This window comes from Leopardus geoffroyi, chromosome E1 (genome assembly GCF_018350155.1).
Source record: "Leopardus geoffroyi isolate Oge1 chromosome E1, O.geoffroyi_Oge1_pat1.0, whole genome shotgun sequence".
In the NCBI taxonomy this organism is placed as follows: domain Eukaryota; kingdom Metazoa; phylum Chordata; class Mammalia; order Carnivora; family Felidae; genus Leopardus; species Leopardus geoffroyi.
The window spans coordinates 19852946-19871974 of NC_059330.1; the positions used below are offsets into that span (position 1 = coordinate 19852946).

At 39.2% G+C, this 19029-nt stretch overlaps 1 protein-coding gene across 3 annotated transcripts in view; it reads left to right on the forward strand.

The window, feature by feature from the left end:
• SUZ12 (SUZ12 polycomb repressive complex 2 subunit) overlaps nucleotides 1-11801 on the forward strand; it is a 49650-nt gene extending 37849 nt beyond the window's left edge. For 2 of the 3 annotated variants that reach the window (XM_045488030.1, XM_045488031.1), the window contains 5 exons: nucleotides 115-258; nucleotides 1055-1212; nucleotides 1596-1794; nucleotides 3527-3606; nucleotides 6103-8456. In XM_045488030.1, coding sequence (XP_045343986.1) covers nucleotides 115-258; nucleotides 1055-1212; nucleotides 1596-1794; nucleotides 3527-3606; nucleotides 6103-6448 — 927 coding nt within the window. In that variant the 3' untranslated portion in view covers nucleotides 6449-8456. Of the gene's footprint in view, nucleotides 1-114; nucleotides 259-1054; nucleotides 1213-1595; nucleotides 1795-3526; nucleotides 3607-6102; nucleotides 8457-11531 lie in introns of those variants that run through there. The other variant, XM_045488033.1, reaches the window with a different exon arrangement.
• Nucleotides 11802-19029: the final 7228 nt, after the last annotated feature.

The following is a 19029-nucleotide window of genomic DNA, read 5'->3' on the forward strand; positions in this document are numbered from 1 at the left end:
ATGTCTCTAATTTGATTTTCTTTTTAAGTCGTTTTAACTATTTTTAAAGGGGATGATGAAACAATATCTTGAGATGTTTAAGTTGGAGATTTGCTGTTTTTTGTTATTTTCAAGTTCCTTTATAACAACAACACGAGACAACAAACCGAAGCAAGAGACGACCTACATTGCCCATGGTGTACTCTGAATTGCCGCAAACTTTATAGCTTACTCAAGCATCTTAAACTCTGCCACAGCAGATTTATCTTCAATTATGTTGTAAGTAACTTTTTTTTAATGTTTGTTTATTTTTGAGAGTGAGGGTGAGCAAGGGAGGGGCAGAGAGAGAGGAGGCCGAGGATCCGAAATGGGCTCTGTGCTGACAGCAGAGAGCCAAATGTAGGGATCGAACTCAGCGAAGTGTGAAGTCATGACCTGAGCTGAAGTCGGACGCCTAACTAACTGACCGAGCCACCTAGGCACCCCCTTTTTTTTTTCCTACCAGTAATACGTAAGACAGTCTGACTTTCAAAAATTGTGCTTTTTTTAGGAGTACACTTAGCATGTTGAGCACCAAGTAATGTATAGAATTGTTGAATCACTTTTGTACACCTGAAACTAATATAACACTACGTTAATTATATTGAAATTAAAACATGATAGAATAAATTTCCCTTCTGCAAAAAATACCAAAATCTTTGCATTTGATGGATTGCTCAATGCATGAATTACAGTGATTCAGTTTGTATATATTTGGATATTGCACCTATATTGACATACATAATCCTCACACCAGCTCTTTGAATTAAGTGGTAATTTCTTTATTCTTGCTCAAACAAGAAATAATTTGTACAAAATTACCAAGCCAGTGAATGTCACAGCCAGGATTTTAACGCAGATCTTGAGTCCAGATCTTCTGACTTCCCTTTCACCATGCTGGTATGTGTAGTTTATTTTAGTTTTCAAAACATTAAGAACCCACTAGTACTTTTTAAAATAAATTGGCATGTTAGGTGTCCAGGGTAGGGATAATTAATATTTCCTTGTTATAAGCATCTTGCCATTTTTCTTACAGTATCATCCAAAAGGTGCTAGGATAGATGTTTCTATCAACGAGTGTTATGATGGCTCCTATGCAGGAAATCCTCAGGATATTCATCGCCAACCTGGATTTGCTTTTAGCCGAAATGGACCAGTAAAGAGAACGCCTATCACACACATTCTTGTGTGCAGGTAGGTAAAAAGGTCATACAACAAAAGTTTATCCTCTGACTTTTATTGATGATGGTGGAGGAACAAAGGAGAGCCAGACAAAGCTACTATTTAGGTGGGAGTCAGTATTTCAGATTGTTAGCTAAGTCTCTGGGGTGGTATACTGCTTTATAACCCTCCCCAGCTCCCACAGTGATTTTCTTACTTCCTCCTTAGAACTTTTTCCTATGTTTTAAATGTTCATATCACGACTGCTCTAGTGGTTCGAGAGATTAAGGAATTTTTCCAGTGGAAGTTACTATGTGCATACCTAGATAGGAAACAAGGAACATACTCTATTTGAGAGATGTGAAATAGAAAGAATCCCTGTCACTCAGTGTTCCATCAACATCTCTTTCCATTAGACCAAAACGAACAAAAGCAAGCATGTCTGAATTTCTTGAATCTGAAGATGGAGAAGTGGAACAGCAGCGAACATACAGTAGTGGACACAACCGTCTGTATTTCCATAGTGATACTTGTTTACCTCTCCGTCCACAAGAAATGGAAGTAGACAGTGAAGATGAAAAGGATCCTGAATGGCTAAGAGAAAAAACCATTACAGTAAGTATTACTAGTATCACTATTGACTGTGACTTTAGAATCTTATGGATTTGTGTTTAAAAACTATTGTTTAATATGATTTAAAATCTTGACTTAATGTACAGGAGCTCTTTCTAAATGAAGGAATTTGGGAATCTGCAATTTTTTTATTATTATATTTTATTTAAATAAATTTTTTTAATGTTTGTTTTTGAGAGAGGGAGAGGGAGGAAGACTGTGAATGGGGGAGGGGCAGAGAGAGAGGGAGACACAGAATCGGAAGCAGTCTCCAGGTATGAGCTGTCAGCACAGAGCCCAATGTGGGACTCAACCTCTTGAACCATGAGATCATGACCTGAGCCACTCAGGTGCCCCCACAGGTTTTTTTTTTTAAGATTTTATTTTCTTTTTTTATTTTAGAGAGCACGTATGAGTGGGGGAGAGGGGCAGAGAATCTTACGCAAGTTCCACACTCAGCACGGAGCGAGACATGGGGCTTCATCCCACAACCCTGGGATCATGACCCGAGTCAAAATCAAGAGTTGGATGTTCAACCAACCGAGCCATCCAGGCACCCCTAAAGATTTGATTGGATTTGATATTATTTACTTGAAGTTTATTTATTTATTTATAGAGAGAGAGAGTGAGCGGGAGAAGGGCAGAGAGAGAGACAGAGAGAGAATCCTAAGCAGGCTCCACAGTGTCAGCACAGAGCCCAATGGGGCTCAATCTCACGAACTGTAAGCTGAAATCAAGAGTTGAATGCTTAACCAACTGAGCCACCCAAGCACCCCAAAGATTTTATTTTTAAATAATCTCTACACCTGACTTGGGGCTCGAACTCACAACCCTGAGATCAAGAGTCTCATGTTCCACCGACAGAGCCAGCCGGGTGCCCCTCCACAATTTTTGTAATTGTGTTATTTAAACAGTTATCAACTGGGGTGCCTGGGTGGCTCAGTTGGTTAAGTGTCCCACTCAGTTTCAGCTCAAGTCATGATCTCACAGTTCATGAGTTCGAACCCTATGTCAGGCTTCACACAGCATGCTTGGGATTCTCTTTTTTTCTCTTTCTCTCTCTCAAAATAAGTCAACTTTAAAATAAAAAAAATTTTTTTCCCGTTTTTTGTTTTTTTATTTATTTTTTATTTTTTTAAATTTACATCCAAATTAGCATATAGTGCAACAGTGATTTCAGGAGTAGATTCCTTAATGCCCCTTACCCATTTAGCCCATTCCCCCTCCCACAACCCGTCCAGCAACCCTCTGTTTGTTCTCTATATTTAAGAGTCTCTTCTGTTTTGTTCCCCTCCCTGTTTTATATTATTTTTACCTCCCTTGTGTTCATCTGTTCTGTGTCGTAAAGTCCTCATACGAGTGAAGTCATATGATTTTTGTCTTTCTCTAATTTCGCTTAGCATAATACCCTGTAGTTCCATCCACATAGTTGCAAATGGCATAAAAAAGTCTTTCATAAATAAAAATGAAACAGTTACTAACTAAAGAAAATACAGGTTTTCTTCTTGTGATTTTGTATTGTGTTTTTATTTTTTAATAGGTAACTTTCGTAACTTAGGGTTTCCCTTTTAAAATTACTTAAAATAAAAGCTGTTTGATGTTCCCACTTTGCTGTGTAAGTAAGTTGTGGTATTAGTTACAAAAGTTCAGTTTTTTACATTCACACAATTTTTTCTTAGAAATACCAATTCTGTTTATTGTGCACTTAATAGATATTTTTTCTTTCCTTTTTTAGCAAATTGAGGAATTTTCTGATGTTAATGAAGGAGAGAAGGAGGTGATGAAACTATGGAATCTCCATGTCATGAAACATGGGTAGGGTATTCCTAAATTTAAATAATTCCATTTCCTTTTTGCTCTTCTTGCTACTTCACATTCTATAAATCTGTGTTTGAATCTTATTTAAAATTCCGTTAGCTTCGACATAATGTGCCCTAATCTTACTCTAATCCAAACTATTATAACTGCATAAGGAAAAAGGGATTTATGTAAGGAAGGTGTAACCTCTAATGGCATTTTTTATCTTTAATATGTCTTTTTAATGACCCAATTTTCATTTCTTTTATTGCCAAGGATTAAAAAGATAACGTCCTGTGCTGTATGTGTGGAAATCCTGAAAATTACTTATCACAGTTATTACCATAATTTTTTAAATTGCTTAATTATGAAGAATAAGATATAAGTAGCTTTTCTGATTTCTTACTACCGTTCCATAGAAGTCAGGGTAGAACAGTACTTCTTGTGCCTTTATGGCTAAAAACGTGTTCCACGACATTGCTTTTCCTACAGTTCTGTCTCCTTCCCTGTGGGAATTGTTTGCCCGTCAATGCACGTTTTTTTTCTCCTCTGACTCCATTAGATCCTCATTTAAGGCTTTCTTCTATAGTACAAGCAGCCAAGGTGTTTTCATTTGTAATGAAATAAATGGGAAGGAGCACTTTTGTTTCTTTATTCCTGGGAGTGAAGAGGAATTGGTGCAGAAGTTCTGTCTAGCCCAGATGTCTAGGGTGCATGAGCCATAGCCTTTTTTTGTATATGGTCTTGAGCTAAGAATAGTCTTCACATTTTAAGTGGGTTGAAAGAAAAAAAAAGGAAGACAACGGATCGCAAAGCCTAAAATGTTTCTCTGTCCTTTCATAGAAAATGTTTGCCTGGTCCGTGGTCTAGTCATTAAAACTCCATTGTGAGTAAAGTATGTATGTGGAAGCTTAGTGTCTATTTTTTCTTTTGTCCTGATATGCCAGTTTCAAGATAGAATTTTAGTCGTATTACTATATTGAGTTCCATTTTCATTCCTTGATCCAAATCTGCTAGAATAACAACTATTGGGGTTCATGATTTACCAACATTTATAAAGTGGCAGGTCGCTGGGTAAACTTTGGATTTTACGATATCTGCAGGCAGACTTTACAGACCTTGTTGAACTCACAGTTTCAGTGGGTAACTGAGCAGCCATTCTCCTATTTGGTTTAATTTTATTTTTTCAAATTTTATTCATTGTGGGTGCACCCTGCATGCTTTCTACTAACACAACCACACTGTACCACATTTGTTGTGACATCTTCGAATCTTTTTTTTTTTTTTTTTTTTTTAATGTTTGTTTATTTTTGAGAGAGAGACTGAGACACAGTGCTTCCTGGGAGGGGCAGAGAGAGAGGGAGGGAGGCACAAAATCCAAAGCAGGCTCTAGGCTCTGAGCTGTCAGCACACAGCCCAACGCAGGGCTTGAACCCACGAACCGCGAGATCATAACCTGAGCTAAAGTCGGACGCCGAACCCAGGCGCCCCTCAAATCTTTTTTTAACGTGGCTTTTTTTTCTATTGTATTGAGAAATAATTGACATATATCACTTTATAAGGTGTATCATATGATGGTTTGATTTACATATATTGTGAAGTGATTACCACAGTAGTTTAGCTAAAATCCCTGTTCTCATACAGATATAATAAAAAGAATAAAGAAAAAAATTTTCTCCTTGTGTTGAGAACTCTTAGTACTCTTTTGACAACTTTCCTATATATCATACAACAGTGTTAGCTATTGTCATCATGTTGTGCATTATATCCCTAGTTCTTATGTATCTTACAACTGAAAGTTTGTACCTTTTGAATACCTTCCTCCAATCCCCCCTTCCCCCCACCTTCTGCCTTTGGTGCCTGTAAGTTTGATCTTTTTTTAAAATGAGTTTTGTTTTTATTTTTTTTAAGTACTCTCTCCCAGCATGGGGCTCAAAGTCACGACCCCGAGATCAAGAGTCGTATGCTCTACCAACAGAGCCAGCCAGATGCCCCTGTTTTTTTTGGATTCCACATATAAATGAGATCATACAGTATTTGTCCTTCTTTCTGACTTCTTTTACTTAGCAGAATGCTTACAAGGTCTATCCATATTGTCACAAATGTGACATCTTTGTTTCTTTAAAGGTTTTCCATGAACTGAAAATGCAGAGAAATGCTGCTTCTGAAATAGCAAAGTGTGTCAAGGTCAAGGGAGAGAATAAAGGGGATAGCTAACTTGTTTGTAGAGAGTTCATGAAGGTGGTGCTGGCAAGAGAAAATGCTTTATATACTCTTAATACTGTTGTGTGCAATTTCATTAGGACAGACAAATGATTTCTATTTAAGCTCTGGTTAAATTAAATCTCTTAAAAATTTTAAAACAGTAAGCCCATTCAGGTCACTGAATCTCAGCTTCATTGTAGTTTTACTGCTTGTTAAATCATCACTTACTGGACTATCGTCATAGTTATGTTGCATTTGACAAAAATGCTTTGTATTACTATTGATGTTTGTGTTATTTTTATTAAATAGGTTTATTGCTGACAATCAAATGAATCATGCCTGTATGCTGTTTGTAGAAAACTATGGACAGAAAATAATTAAGAAGAATTTATGTCGAAACTTCATGCTTCATCTAGTCAGCATGCATGACTTTAATCTTATTAGCATAATGTCAATAGATAAAGCTGTTACCAAGCTCCGTGAAATGCAGCAAAAATTAGAAAAAGGAGAATCTGCTTCCCCTGCAAATGAAGAAATCACTGAAGAACAAAATGGGACAGCAAATGGATTTAGTGAAATTAACTCAAAAGAGAAAGCTTTGGAAGCAGATGGTGTCTCAGGGGTTTCAAAACAGAGCAAAAAACAAAAACTCTGAAAAGAAAAGGCCTAACCCCATGTTACGGACAAACACTGAAATTGTCATTCTAGGGAATTCAGCCTCTAGGAAGGGTTTTGTTTTTGTTTGTAATCATAGGTTTCAAACAGGCACTGTTAGATGAAGTAAATGATTTCAACAAGGGTATTTGTATCAGGGTTCTACTTCACTTCATTATGCAGCATTACATGTATATCAGTTTTATTGATGTCATTAAAACACTCTCTAGTTTGAGCATGAAAAGCAATACTTCAAAGAAAGTATTTTTAACTTTAACAATTGTCTTATGAAATATATTGAATTGATAAGCTAGAAATTATTTCCTATATTTAAATTACAATGTTTTTTGCATTTGTGACTGGCTGTTTTCTACTTTGTAATTGTGAAACCTTTTCTTGGGGAGGGAAAATTGGAGTGTGATTCCCTTTTTGAAAAATTGGAGATTTCTTGAAATTATGTTGCATTATTATTTGCAATCAAACCTTGATCCTTGATTTTGAAATCATTTATCAATTTGGAATGAGATTACAATGAGATATTTTATCTAAGTTCATTTTACAATTTTAAAATAGCACTTCTTCATCTTATGCCTGTTTGAGGAAATGTTAATTTTTCATGTAGTTGACAGTGAAATGTCATATTGGCTTACAAGGTTACTGACCATTTGTTTTTATGTGGATAATTTTATTGCATTGCTCACCCAGTATATTTTTTTAAACTTGAACATTTGCTGTTTGGTTTTTTTTTTTTTTTTTCCCAACATGGTAATCACATTGAAAATTCAGCTGTCCGCATCTTTTCATTATAAACTAAGGGAAGAATGAGTTTGGGATTTTTAAGATGCCACTTTTGAGGAAGGAAATGTTCTATAAAAATGAACCAGAGATGTTATAACTTGTTTTTTTCTTTGCAAGGATGTCTTTGTAATGTATTTCATGATTAGAATATCCAATACAGATAAGCTGACTTGAATCGTGAGCAGTTTTGCCCTGTGAGATATGTGTTTTATGCACATATTTGCAGTTGGATTTTCTCCAACAGAAAGTGGTTTCACTACTGGCACATTAACAAGCACCAATAGATTTTTATTCCAACTCCAAGCACTGTGGTTGAGTAACATCACCTCAATTTTTTATTATCCTTAAAGATAATTGCATTTTCATATTCTTTATTTATAAAGGATCAATGCTGCTGTAAATACAGGTATTTTTAATTTTTTAATTTCATTCCACCACCATCAGATGCAGTTCCCTATTTTGTTTAATGAAGGGATATATAAGCTTTCTAATGGTGTCTTCAGAAATTTATAAAATGTAAATACTGATTTGATTGGTCTTTTAAGATGTGTTTAACTGTGAGGCTATTTAACTAATAGTGTGGATGTGATTTGTCATCCAGTATTAAGTTCTTAGTCATTGATTTTTGTGTTAAAAAAATAGGAAAGAGGGAAACTGCAGCTTTCATTACAGACTCCTTGATTGGTAAGCTCTCTACATGAGGAGTTACAGTCAACTCTGATCATGCCTCTGGATAGTGAATCTCGAGCATTTCTCTCGGGCTTTAATTTGCTAAAGCTGTGCACATATGTAAAAAAAAAAAAATAGATTATTTTAGGGGAGATGTAGGTGTAGAATTATTGCTTATGTCATTTCTTAAGCAGTTATGCTCTTAATGCTTAAAAGAAGGCTAGCATTGTTTGCACAAAAAGTCGGTGATTCCCTCCCCCAAATAGTAATGAAATTACTTCTGTTGAGTAAACTTTTTATGTCATCTTATAATAAAAGCTGAAAAAATCCCTTTGTTTCTATTTATAAAAAAATGCTTTTCTATATGTACCCTTGATAAGAGATTTTGAAGAAATCATGTAAGATGATAAAGCATTTGAATGGTACAGTAGATGTAAAAAAAAAAAATTCAGTTTAAAAGAACGTTTGTTTTTACATTAAATGTTTATTTGAAATCAAATGATTTTGTACATAAAGTTCAATAATATAAAAGCTGTATTCTGTTTTGGTTTTGGTTTTGGTTTTATTATGCATTGTTAATGCGTATACTAAAATATTCTTTTGGCTATGATAGTAAGGATCCAGAAAAAGTACACCCACTGGTCAGAACTAGTAAGAAATTAAGAAAAAAAATTAATGTAAAATCCTGCTTTCAGTTCCAGTGACGTCAAATGCAACTAGTATGTTACTTATGGAAATTTTGGTAATAGTCTAAAAATATTTTTACAGTTCAATGGCAATGTTAACCTAATAGCTTATCCATCTCTGTGGTTTTTTCTTTTTAATGAAAAAGAATTTATCTTGGCCTTCAAAAAGCTCATAGAGGGGGTACAAATGAGAACTACAAAGTAAAATGAGGGGTGCCTGGGTGACTCAGCTAGGTGTCCGACTCTTGGTTTCGGCCCAGGTCATGATCTCGTGGTTTGTGAGATCAAGCCCTGCTTGGGGCTCTGCATTCACAGTGCAGAGGCTGCCTGGGATTCTCTCTCTCCCTCTTTCTCTGCCCCTCCCCCGCTTGCTGTCGCTCAAAAAAATAAACTTTAAAAGGATACGCCGTATAATAAAGTTATATACTACATTCTGTGAGGTTAGTTGTTGAAGTTAACTCTGGACAGATAGGGGAAGCTTTACAGAAGAGTTGACAGTTCGGCTGCTCTTGATTGGTAATAGCCTGTGGCCCGTATGCAGGTTGCTGTGTCTTCTTTGAGCTGAGTGCCCCTGTGCTTCCAAAGCTTACTGTATGTAGTATCTTCTAAGCAGTTGCTTTGCCTTTCATTACGTTGCAAGGCCCATCTCACTGGCCTTAGTACTGCCTCACGGTTTTAGTTGGTGCTCAGATATTTGGTGACACGAGCTCAGGGCTTTATAAGCCATGCTATGGGTTTGGATTTCAGCCAGTAGGAGTATTTGGAGATTACCGCACAGATAGGACACACACCAACCTGTGTTTTTGTGAGCCGTGGCGGTAAGAATCTGGGAGGGAAGAGGCTCTGCACAGGAAGAATCCATCACTAGGATGCTACTGTAATAGCCCAGGTGAGATATGCAACAGCCCGTCCTGAGAAGCCCTCGTTCAGCGGTGTTGTGGGATGAAGGAGTGATGAGGCGAAGAAGAGTACTGCAGAAAGGAAGCAGTAGTCCTGTAGTGTAGAGAAGGAGTAAGAGCCACTTGAAGGGAGTGAAGTGCTTGGAAACAGTGTTGATGCGTTGAATGCATGGGAAAGGAGTTAGGCTTATGAAGAGTGTGTGGAAAATGGGGCTCTACCAAGACAGGCAAAGAATTTGGGGGAGAATGGATGGGAGGCTGAAGCATGAATGCAGACTAAGACGAGACGGAAGCCAAAGATAAAAGTTACCAGAAAGGGAAAGAATAAGAGCAAGAACATAGATGGACTCCGCTTGCTAAAGGAGGAAGTTTTGCTAATACAGTCATTAGAAAGTCACTACCGGCACATCAACAAGCACTCAAGACATTTCCAGTGGGAAAATAAGTTGGTACGAGTCTAGAGAGAGCAATCTGCTATGTTCTATTAAAATCATGCATTTTGCTTTTGCCCTAACAATTCCATCTTTAGGTAGTTATCCTACAGATAAACTAGAACATGTGTAAAATGACAAATTGCTACCACTGTTGAAAACAGGTTAGATAGAAGTCACCAGGGAACCAGTTAAATGATACACTCCATATGTGGAATACTATGCAGCAATGAAAAAGGATCAAGGTTTTTTGCAACGATAAAGGGTACAGAACAGTTTCTAGCATGCTTCAAATTTAATTGAAAAACAAATATACCCCATTTGGTTATAGAATATGTCTGAAGAATACATAGAAATAGCTGCTTTGGGGGAAGATAGCTGGAGTAGAGAACAGATGAGTCTTTTCACATTGCCATTTTTGGAACATCTCAATTTACTACGTATTTTTTATAGTTCATGTTTATTTTTGAGAGAAACAGCGCGCCAGTGGGGTAGGGGCAGAGAGAGAGGGAGACACAGAATCTGAAGCAGGCTCCAGACTCTGAGCTGCCAGTACGGAGCCCGACATGGGGCTCAAACTCACAAACCATGAGATGGCCTGAGCCAAAGTCAGCCGCTTAACTGACATAGCCACGAAGGAGCCCCAAGTTCTTATATGTTTTTTTTAAATGTTTTATTTATTTGGGGCTTGGGGAGTAGAGAGAGGAAGATAGAGAATCCCAACCAGACTCCACACTGTCAGCGCAGGGCCTGACACAGGGCTTGATCCCATGACCCTGAGATCATGACCTAAGCTGAGATCAAGAGTTGGACGCTTAACTGAGCTACCCAGATGTCCTCCAGTTTTTTTTAATCTTTATTTTCGAGAGAGAGACAGAGTGCGAGCAGGGGAGGAAGAGAGAGACAGAGAGGGAGACAGAATCCCAAGCAGTCTCCAGGCTCCAAGCTGTCAGCACAGAGCCTGACGCGAGGCTGGAACTCCCGAACCGTGAGATCATGACCAGAGCCAACGTCGGCTGCTCAACCGACTAAGCCACCCAGGCGCCCCTTCCTATAGTTCTTATATTTAAAAAATCTTTAAAAAATTAAGTCCGGACAATAGAAAAGGTAATTGAAGAAGGATGGTGTTCTCACTAGGAAAAAGGCAAAATGGGTAAGTGTGTAGCACAGAGCTCTGAGCACAGTAAATTTCTATGAAGTAAAAATAGTCATTGTCAAAAATAGTTTCTAAAAATTCAATTTGGGGGCACCTGGTTGGCTCAGTCGGTTGTGTCCAACTCTTGACTTTGGCCCCCAGGTCGTGATCTCAGGGTCATGGGATCGAGCTCAGCATGGAACCTGCTTGGGATTCATTCATATTCATTCTCTCTCTCCCTCTCTCTCTCTCTCGCCCCTGCCCCCGCTCATGCTCTAAACTTAAAAAAAAAAAATTCCATTTTATTAAATATAAATAGTATGCCGCTCCTAAAAAGGTGGAAATATGCGAGGTTCTGTTAATTACACCAAGTACCATATTAAAGGAGAGATCTCATTAATGGTTCCTGGTTGTTGTCAGAATGAAATTCATACTCTTCCTGACCTGACTTTATTTATCTTTCCAGTCTTATCTCATGTATGCAGTCTCCCCTCCAACCAAGTGGAGTACCAAGACATGGCAGAAGTTAAATACACACCATGCACTCTTGTTCTCAGGATATAGTCTATGATCCAATTCCTGGAGTATCTTGGGTTCCTATGTACTGCTTCCTATGAGGGTAAGGTTGATTTTTATAAAAGGCTAAAAACTCACTAAGTACATTCTTAGACAAGCCTAAGATTGTTACTTAAATGTCACATGGGATGAATCACTTTATAAAGCTGGTTCTAGAAAACAGGGTTGATACTGGACTATTGTATTTATCTTTTCCCATTTTTAAAAAAATACTTATTTTGAGAGACAGAGAAACCATGAGCAGGGGTGGGGCAGAGAGAGAGGCAGAGAGAGAGGGAGAAAGAATCCATGCTGAGCGTGGAGCCTGATGTGGGACTCGACCCCATGAGCTGCGAGATCATGACCTGGGTGGAAACCAAGAGTCAGAGGCTTAACCAACTGAGTCACCCAGGCGCCTCGAGATTAAAAGCTTTTATGAGAGATTAGTTTTATTTTAGCAAATACAGTTTTTGTCTTTTAAGAAGAAAAGTACTAGGTCTTCATTTAAAAGTATTTCTCAGGGGTGCCTGGGTGGCGCAGTTGGTTAAGCGGCCCACTTCGGCTCAGGTCACGATCCCACGGTCCGTGAGTTCGAGCCCCGCGTCAGGCTCTGTGCTGACAGCTCAGAGCCTGGAGCCCATTTCAGGAGCCCTGTGTCTCCCTCTCTCTCTGCCCCTCCCCTGTTCATGCTCTGTCTCTGTCTCAAAAATAAATAAACGTTAAAAAAAGGAAAAAAAGGATTTCTCAGATGCCCGGATATCAGGCAATGTAGGGTGTCGAGGAGATCCCACAGTTGTGTATTTCACAGACCAGTAATACACATTTTTCACATTGCTGACTTTTTGTTTTGTCTGGTTAGACGATTTGCAAACAGAACAATCAAACCTGACTGACGTCCACTGGCACTGTCACTTTATAAAAGGTCAGTACATAAAGAACAGGAGGGATTATTTCAGAATAAAGGATAGTCTTTTTAGCAGAATACATTTAGATTTGCAACAGAATTACTGTGGAGACTGACTTTTGGTTATTTTGGAGCAGTTGCTCCCAAATCTGCCTTCCAAATAGAACCATTCTGTTTCTTTTTTTTTTTTTTTTTAATTTTTTTTTTTTTTCAACGTTTATTTATTTTTGGGACAGAGAGAGACAGAGCATGAACGGGGGAGGGGCAGAGAGAGAGGGAGACACAGAATCGGAAACAGGCTCCAGGCTCTGAGCCATCAGCCCAGAGCCCGACGCGGGGCTCGAACTCACGGACTGCGAGATCGTGACCTGGCTGAAGTCGGACGCTTAACCGACTGCGCCACCCAGGCGCCCCCTAACCATTCTGTTTCTTAAAACACACACACACACACACACACACACACACACACACCCCACAACAACAAAAAGCCTGATCTCCACTGATACGGATTACATCAGAATTTCTGTTATTTTTAGAAGTTCTCCAGGAAATTTTAGTATGCAGCCAGGACTGAGAACATCTGCTAGAGTAGATACAAAACCTCAAGGAACTTACAATCTAGTGAGTTCAAAGCAGGTTATCACCAACTTAAATACCCACAAGGCCAGTGAGTGAAAGGACACCAACTTGGGAAGACCAGGAATAAAGTTTTCCAGACAGAAAATAAACATACAACATACAAATGAACAGGCAGCAGCAAAGCACCGAGACTTCTCAATACTAGAAGCTAGAAAGAGCGATGCCTTCAAGTTCTCAGGGGAAGTGATCTCCGATCTAGAATTCTTAACCAGTCACCACCACTCAAGTGGAGGAAAAAGGAAGGAATTTCCACATCTCTTTCCCCAAAATCTTGCCTCCTGGGTAATGATTCCCAGGAAGTGGAGGAAACTCTTCACTAAAATAATGGAAGAGGGGCGCCTGGGTGGCGCAGTCGGTTAAGCGTCCGACTTCAGCCAGGTCACGATCTCGCGGTCCGTGAGTTCGAGCCCCGCGTCAGGCTCTGGGCTGATGGCTCAGAGCCTGGAGCCTGTTTCCGATTCTGTGTCTCCCTCTCTCTCTGCCCCTCCGCCGTTCATGCTCTGTCTCTCTCTGTCCCAAAAATAAACGTTGAAAAAAAAATTAAAAAAAAAAAAAATAAATAAAATAAAATAAAATAATGGAAGAATCCAAGGAAGACGACCTGGAATGTGGGGAACAGAAAGGGCCGCACTGGATGCGAGCTGAGCAAAGTCCACGTTCCGGCGCGGAGCTCTACCTGCATGTGGCTGCCTGAGCCAGGTTGGGAGACACCCACATGAGTGTGTTTCTGTCAGTAACAGTCGTCACAAGAGCTTGCTGTTACCAATAATTTAATACATTTCGCTTCTTGACCTTGGACTAATCCTTCATGTAATAACAGAGGCCCTCAGGTGCTTGCTTTTACCCCTCTACAGGGAAATCCCTCCTAAGAGCTGCATTTACTTTTTCTATTTACTGTTCTATTTTTATGTTTTGACATTAAATCTATCACATAGCTTCAGAATTTATGCTTCTCCGAGAAAACGGAGTATCATGTCTTCCCTATTCCTCCTGGTAAACACAACTAAAAGTTCTGGGAAAAAATGTGAAGAAAAAAAAAAGCCACCTAAGAAGGCTCTGAAGATCCGGTCAACTGGCTCGGAATCTCAGAACCCAAGGATCAACACAGTGGTGAGTTCCTTGGATTTTCTTGTCTCATGTATCCCAGAGCTGGGGCTGAGGAAGCCAGCAACCAGGAAATGCCAACAAAGAAAGACAAAAAAAGCCCCAACAAAAGCTGCTCTCTCTAGCCAAAGGACCACAAAAGGGGCAGCCTTGTAAGACAGCCTTTAGCCAACCACAGCTCTCTTTCAGGCAAACGCTACTGTACAGGGTTGAATAGTGGCCCATAAAACAATATGCCCACATCTTGGAACTTGTGATGGTGGCCTCATTTGGGAAAATAATCTCTGTAGATATAAATAAGTTAAGGATCTTGAGATAAGATCATCGTGGATTATCTGGATGGGTCCTAAAGCCAAGACAAGTGTCCTTGTAAGAAACAGAAGGTGGCCGTGAGAAGACAGAGTCAGACTCCGAGATTGGAGTTATGCAGGGGCAAGTGAAGGAGTATCTGAAGCCACCAGAACCTGGCAGAGGTAAAGAACGGTCCCCTGTAGACCCTTTGGAGGGAGCACAGTCTTGCCAAAACCGTGATTTCAGACTTGTGTCCTCCAAAACTGTGAGAATTAATTCCTGTCTGTTTAAGCCACTGAGACTGTAGAAATTTGTTATGGAAGCCCTAAGATTAACAAAAATAACTACAGAAAAGACTGTTTCCTTATCCTGCCTGTGTTGGCAAAGGCCCGGGGTAGCCTAGACTTCCACATTCATGAGGCTGTGATGAGATACCCCAACACCTCTGCCAAGATGGTGTCAGAGAAGACCAAATAGGGAGGCAAAACCTTCACCCCACTGGGCAGCAAGGAAGCCACTTCCCACGGTGAGAGAGGAGCCTGGACCTCCACACCCACCTCCAAGATCCCTCTCCCCCTCTCTGATATGCAGTCTTAGAAGAAGCCTACTGAAGAGTCAGGACTTCCACCACTGCTGAGGGGAATGAGGCCACCCCTGCTGCAGTGTCAGCGGGGGTCACAGAAGGAACCCCCCATGCCCATGCGACCAGTAACAGGGGTCTGGTCTCCTCCTGGCTGTCAACAGAGGCCAAGGGGAAGCTAATCTTCTATCTCCACGTGGCAGTAATGAGGCAGTGCCCACCACCCCCACCCCCCGCCCCAACTTCTCCCGCTGGAGTGGTATCAAGAGACCAGCTGAAAGAGATCCAAAGTCTCATAACATAATACAAAATGCCCACATTTCAATAGAAAATCACGTCGTATCAAGAACCAGAAAGATCTCAAAAGAAAGACAACAGATGCCAACCCCAGGCTGACAAAGCTATTTGAATTATCTGACAAAGATTAAAAAGCACTGTATTAGAGTTCTCCAAAAAACACAGAACCAGTGCACGATTAGAGAAGCTGAGAAGTCCCAAGATCTGCTGCCTGCAAGCTGGGAACCCAGGGAAGCCGGTGATGTAGTTCGTAGGCCTGAGAGCCAATGGTGTAGATTCCAGTCCAGATAGGAAGGCCCTAGAGCCAGAAGCACTGAGGGCAGGAGATCCATGTCCTAGCTCAACAGGCAGAGAGTGAATTCTACTTTCCTCTGCCTTTTGTTCTATTTAAGCCATCAACAGATTGGATGAGGCCCAACACATTGGGGACAGCCACCTGCTTTACTCAAGTCCATCAATTCAAATGCCAATCTTTTCCAGAAACACCCTCACAGAACACCCAGAATAACGTTTTAATTAGCCATCTGAACATCCCTTTACCCAGAAGAACTGACACGTACAACTAGACATCACCAGAGCCATGATTAAAATGTTTCAACAAGCAATTACAAACACACTTGAGCCAGATGAGAAAATGAACAGCCTCAGCAGAGAATATAAAAAATCTGCACGGAAACAGAAGATATGACTATGACCCAAATGGATGCTTTAGAGCTGAAAAATACAATAACCAAAATATATAACAAAGAGCTCAGTAGGGGCCCAAAAGTAGAATGAATGTGATAGAGGACAGATCAGTGGACTGGAAGTACAACAAGAGGAATTACCTAAAATGAACAACAGAAAGCCAGCTTCAAATAACCAAACAAAACCTCAGGAGTCAGTGGGGATATATGAAAGATGTAAAGTTTGTGTCACTGGAGTCCTAGAAGAAAAGGAAAAAGGGCAGGGCTGAAAAAAGTACTTGAAATAATGGCTGACAACTTTCCAAATTTGGCAAGAGATATAAACCTAACAATTCAAGAAGCTGAGGAACCCAAACAAGATAACCCCAAAGAATCCCAGGCACAGACACATCATAATTATACTTCTAGAAGAATGCCGAAAGTAGGTTCTTGGAACAGAAGGGAAATGGTAATGGACACTTGGAACATCATGAAGGAAAATAAAACATAGTAAACAGAAATACAGATAAATAACAACAGACACTTGAGTTTTCGGAAATATTTTTTTGTTAGGTCAACATTGTCTATGTTCTAAATGTTTATAGAGAAAATATTTAAGGAAGATAATTACTGTACGTGGGGGAGGATAAAGACATGTAAAGATTATTTCACTTGAATGGATAAAACGATGACACCAACAGACTGGGAAGTTTTATAGCCCCCGTATCCCAAAGTGGAGCATGGCTATTTCATAAGCGGGGTACCTGGGTGGCTCAGTCGGTTAAGCTTCCGACTTCAGCTCAGGTCATGATCTCACCGGTTCATGAGTTTGAGCCCCACATTGGGCTCACTGCTGTCGATGCAGAGCCTGCTTGGGATCTTTTGTGCCCCTCTCTCTCTGCCCCTCTCCCACTGGTTCTCTCTCAAAATAAATAAGCTTAAAAAAAAACAAAAACAAAAACTTGTTGTAAGCTGAAATGGCATAAAGTGAACAATATCCCCCGCTTTCTAAAAGTTCACATTATGCCACGTCACTTTACAAGAAGACCTACCTCAGTGCGTTTTCACTAATGCAAAGAAATCCAAAGAGGATTTATGCTTTTATGAAAAAAACCATCACCGTATTAATGTAGGTATACCTACATATGTATATCTGTAGAAACACACATACACAACATATATATGTAATGTATATGCTATACATATATTAATGTATATATACTGTGTATATCAATTGTGTATGTTATAAACGTGTATTTTTAATATCTAGAACAATTACTAAAGAAGCTACAGAATGAGACACTCAAAAACACTATAGATAAGTCAAAATGGAATTCCAAAATATGTTCAAGCAACCCACAAGAATGCAGAAAACAGAAAACCAGAGAGAACAGAAAACAAAAAAGAAAAGTGGCAAACTTAAATCCTGACAAATCAATAATAACAATTAAATATAAATGGTCTATATAGACCAAACGCAACTCAGAGACTGACGGAGTAAATTAACGACAAAAAACTGTGGCTCAGCTATATGCTATGGGAAACTGACTCCAAATATATTAATATGGAAAAGTTGAAAGCACAGGACAGAAAATATATATCAAGTGAACATTAATCAGAGGAAGGCAAGAGAGGCTGGATTCATATAGATAAAGTAGACTCCGAAGGAAAGAAAATTATCAGAGAGGGACATTACGAAAAAATGGTCAGTCCACCAAAAAAGATACGGCAATCCTAAGTGGGTATTCATAAGACAAAAGAGTTACAAAAGATGTGAGTCAAAAACTGATTGAATAAGAGAAGAAACAGACAAACCCATTATTACAACACCCCCTTCTCAAGAACTGATAGAGCAACAAGACAGAAAATCAGGAAAGATATATATAGAACTCTACAAGATCAAAACATTCTACTCATTAAGAGTAAGATACGCAGTCTTTTTAAGTGCCCAAAGAACATATACCAAAACTGACCATATGCTGGGATATAAGTCAACAAATATGAGATAATGGAAATCATATACACTGTTCTTCAAACACAGTATAATCAAACTAGAAGTCAATAACAGAATGATGGCAGGAAAATATCCCAACACTCAGAAACTAAATAACACATTTCTAGGAAGTCCATGGGCTGAAGAGGAAATCTTGAGGGAGGAAAAAAACTGAGTTCAGCAATTTTGCAGGATACAAGATAAACTACAAAGACATATTCTATATATTAGGAATGAACATGTGAAAACCAAAATTAAAAATACAATACCATTTACAATCACTAAAATAAAACAAAACAAAACACTTAGGTGTCAATGTAACAAAACTTAGCTTGTATGCTGGAAACTACAAAACGCAGGTAAAAGAAATCAAAAACCTAAATGGATGGAGAAACATACTGTATTCATGGATTGGAAGAATCAACATAGCAAGGATGTCAACTCTTCCCAAATTGATAGGTTTAAAACAATGCCTATAGAAATCTCAGCAAGATTTTTTGTAGATATAAACAACATATTCTAAAATCTACATGGGAAGGCAAAGAAACTGGAATACCTAAACCTTCTCTTTCACCTTTTTTCTTTTTTAAGTAATCTCTACACCCAACGTGGGGCTCGAACTCACAACTCCGAGATCAAGAGTAGGATGCTCTACCAACCGAGCCAGCCAGGCACTCCATTAAAACAACTTTTTAAAAGATGAATAAAAGAGAAGTCAGCCTACCCAATTTTAAAACCTTATATAGCTACAGTAATCACACTGTGTGGTACTGGCAGAGGGACAGACCCACATATCAGTGGAACAAAGAGCCTAGAAACAGGCTCACACAAATATGTCCAACTGATTTTGGACAAAGGGGCAACAGCAGTTCAATGGAGGAAAGACAGCCTTTGCTACAAACGACACTGGAGCAACGGATCAGCCGTATGAACAGA